This window comes from Miscanthus floridulus, chromosome 11, assembly GCF_019320115.1.
Source record: "Miscanthus floridulus cultivar M001 chromosome 11, ASM1932011v1, whole genome shotgun sequence".
In the NCBI taxonomy this organism is placed as follows: Eukaryota; Viridiplantae; Streptophyta; class Magnoliopsida; order Poales; family Poaceae; genus Miscanthus; species Miscanthus floridulus.
In genome coordinates this window covers 100580373-100583979 of record NC_089590.1, presented here as the reverse complement: position 1 = coordinate 100583979, position 3607 = coordinate 100580373, and the positions used below count along the sequence as shown (strand labels likewise).

Below are 3607 nucleotides of genomic sequence, written 5' to 3'. Positions count from 1 at the left end.
TTAGGCTTAAAAGATTCGTCTCACAAATTAGTCGTAAACTGTGTAATTATTTATTTTTAATCTATATTTAATATTTTATGTATGTGTCCAATATTTGATGGGATAGAAAGTAAATGGAAGGAACTATTCAAGGCCCTAATCTAGCTGCGGCACACTGCCACTCCACCTGCACCTGCACATGCTGGCACGACTCACTGCGTCTCTAGATCGTCCCTGCAGTATTCTCAATCACGTGAACTGACGCGATGCAGCATCGATCGTCGTGCCCCCGATTAACGACGATCTACCGAGCTGGTCGCGGCTGATGCTTTTTTTTTTTATATAAACAGGCTGACGTTGGTTCACTGGGAGGAAAATACTGTATCGTAATTGATAAGTCGATTGGTAAGTTTGAGTGAAAAGGGCGTACTACTACTTCTCCGGTTATTCCCTACGTTCACATCCGTCAAACTCTATAATTTAATTAAGTTTATAGTAAATAATATTTATATTTATATTTTCAAATAAATTACTTCGAAAATATATGCTATAACTAATCTAAAGATACTTATTTTATATCATGAATATTAATATTTTTTTATATAAATTTAATCAAAGTTTAAACTCTTTGACTTCTTAAAAGCGAGAATTGCATTATTTTGTGGACGAAGAGAGTATTAATCATATCCAACAGTACTTCTGTACCTCTTGTCTCGTAGACCATTTTTTATGTCATATTAAATTTATCTTAAACTAAACATTCATAATTTTAGCTATTAATTTAAAAAATCCATATAGTCTGAAGACACATGAATTTATATAATATAAACGTTAGTTTTCATAAATTCTAAAGGTAATAAATCTTATATTATTAAACTATATATTTAAAAATCAAAGGTTAAAGATAGAAGAAGATTAATACAACATGTAGAAAGATAGGGGGAGTTGTTATCATATCTCACCTTTGCTTACTAAGATGAAGTATGATGAGAGGATGTATAAGCTGCCTAGAAAGGGCCTTTTTGGTATGGATTCTGGTTGATCTAGCTTCACGTGACACATTCATTGTTTATTGCAGTCATTCTTCTCTCTATCGCCTCTCCCTCTCACAGAACCAGTTGAAGCTTTTAGCTTCACCTGCTCCTACTGGAGCTGTGAGAGGAAGAGGAAAGAGATAGAGAAATAGCTCTAATGAACAACGAATAAGCTAGATCCACCGGAATCCATACCAAAGAGGCCTAAAGTATCACATCAGATCTGTATTCAGCTGATACATGAGTTTTGAGAAATTCTATGAGATAATAAGGTGGGGGCAATTATTAATGATGTAGCATGCACTCCCTTGGTCCCTAAATAAACCAGTTTTTAGAGTTATCTTTAGTGAAACTTTTAAGCTTGACTAAACCTATAGAGAAAACCATCAAAACTTATGACACCAAATTAATATCATAGACACACCACCGAATATATTTTTTATAATCTGTTCTTTTAGTGATATATATATTTGTGTTCTTTTCTATAATTCTTTTTTATCTTATTTTCTATAAATTTAGTTAAACGTAACGAAGTTTGACTTAAGACAACTACATAAATTAATTTACTCAAAGATATGGAGTAAGTCTTATATAGGTGAGCTTTTAGTTTGCTGTAAATAATATGACAATATAGTACAGCTAAGAGTTTGCTTGATTATTACCCATGCTTCTCTGACTAAGCCAGCTCCATGGCCTTGGCTGCAACTGATGAACTGGCTATAAATATCATCAGCTGCGGGCTTCAGTACTCCAGCAAAACGCTTAGCTACTTATTATCTACTTAGTCGTTTGTCACCTAGTACTAGCTAGTGGTAGACTAGTAGCAACACGACGCGGCAGGCGACAATGAGTGGCCGTGTGTTCGTCCTGGCCGCCGCCGTCGGCGTGCTGCTCGCCGCTGCTGCCGTCTCCTCGAGGCCCGTCGTGCCTCTGGCTACTAGCCGCGCGGCAGCGCCCGGTAACGACCTGTCCGTGTACTTCCACGTGGACTCGTGCCCGCAGCTGGAGACGATCGTGCGGTCCACCGTGGACGCGGCGCTCCAGCAGAACGTGCGTCTCACGGCGGGGCTCCTCCGGCTCTTCTTCCACGACTGCTTCCCGCAGGGGTGCGACGCGTCCATCCTCCTGGACAACGGTGAGCGCGGCCTCCCGCCCAACGTCGGGCTGCAGCAGGAGGCCGTGCAGCTGGTGGAGGACATCCGCGCCAAGGTGCACGCGGCGTGCGGGCCTACGGTGTCGTGCGCCGACATCACCGTGCTGGCCACCCGCGACGCCGTCAGCCTGTCCGGCGGGCCTTCCTTCACGGTGCCCCTCGGCCGCCTCGACAGCGCGGCGCCGGCGTCCAGCAACGACGTGTTCACGCTGCCGCCGCCGACGAGCACCGTGGACGAGCTGCTGTCGGCGTTCGCCAGCAAGAACCTGTCGGACCCGGCGGACCTGGTGGCGCTGTCGGGCGCGCACACGGTGGGGAAGGCGCGGTGCAGCTCGTTCGGCGCCGTGGCGGGCCCGGCCACCGACGACATCACACGGTGCGTGACGGCGACGTGCTCCGCCCCCGGCAGCTCCGACACGCTGCGGGACCTCGACTTCCTGACGCCGGCGGTGTTCGACAACCTCTACTTCATCGAGCTGACGCTGAAGAAGAACAAGGGGGTGATGCTGCCGTCGGACCAGGGGCTCGTCACCGACCCGCGCACCAGCTGGCTCGTCCAGGGTTTCGCCGACAACCACTGGTGGTTCTTCGACCAGTTCGGGACCTCCATGATCAAGATGAGCCAGCTCAAGGGACCGCAGGGGAACGTCGGCGAGATCCGCCGTAACTGCTTACGCCCAAACACCAACAGCGGTGTCGCCGCCACTGCTTGAATGATAAGAGTGCTCCGACCTCGGATCCATCCGCCAGCGTCAGTGTCAGTGTCACTCACTGTGTAACAACAATAAAAAACAACGCCCGTGCCGTGTGCATTACTAGCTTGCTTGAGCGGGGGCACGTGGTTGTCCACTACTAGTAGTCACCACCATGTCGGCGTCCGTCCATGTCGCAGTACCCATTTTTTTTGTTCCTGCTCCGATAGTCGGATCTGATCTGATCCTCCTCGCTGTTATAAAATTATTATCATTATTATTATAGTGTTTTATTTACACCGCATCACATGGCCCGACTTCAAATAAGGTCCTGTTTATATCATCAAAAACCAAAAATTTTCAAGATTTTTTGTCATATTAAATCTTGCGGCATATGCATGAAGCATTAAATGTAGGTAAAAAGAATAACTAATTGTACAATTTACCTATAATTGGCGAGACGAATCTTTTAAGCCTAAATAGTCCATAATTAGATAATTTTTGCCAAATACAAACGAAAATGCTACAGTAACCAAAAGCCAAAAAATTTCGAAACTAAACGCGGCCTAAGATCACCTACTCACCATTTTGTTTTAATTTCCTGTCCCGTCCCGGCTCTAAAGGCATTTTGTTTTAATTTCCTGTCCCGTCCCGGCTCTAAAGACGATGCCTTTTTCTTTTGACTTTGTTCGATTACACATTGTAGATCTGAACTTTTCATGCAGACAAACAACAAAAATTAGGAAAGC

General features: G+C 45.1%; 1 protein-coding gene across 1 annotated transcript; it reads left to right on the top strand.

Annotated features, from left to right (window-relative positions):
- The first annotated feature begins 1759 nt into the window (after positions 1–1759).
- LOC136494244 (cationic peroxidase SPC4-like) lies at positions 1760–3150 on the top strand. Its single transcript, XM_066490413.1, has one exon. The coding sequence runs from the start codon at positions 1860–1862 to the stop codon at positions 2877–2879; it is 1020 nt and encodes a 339-aa protein (XP_066346510.1). The 5' UTR covers positions 1760–1859; the 3' UTR covers positions 2880–3150.
- The last annotated feature ends 457 nt before the right edge of the window (positions 3151–3607 follow it).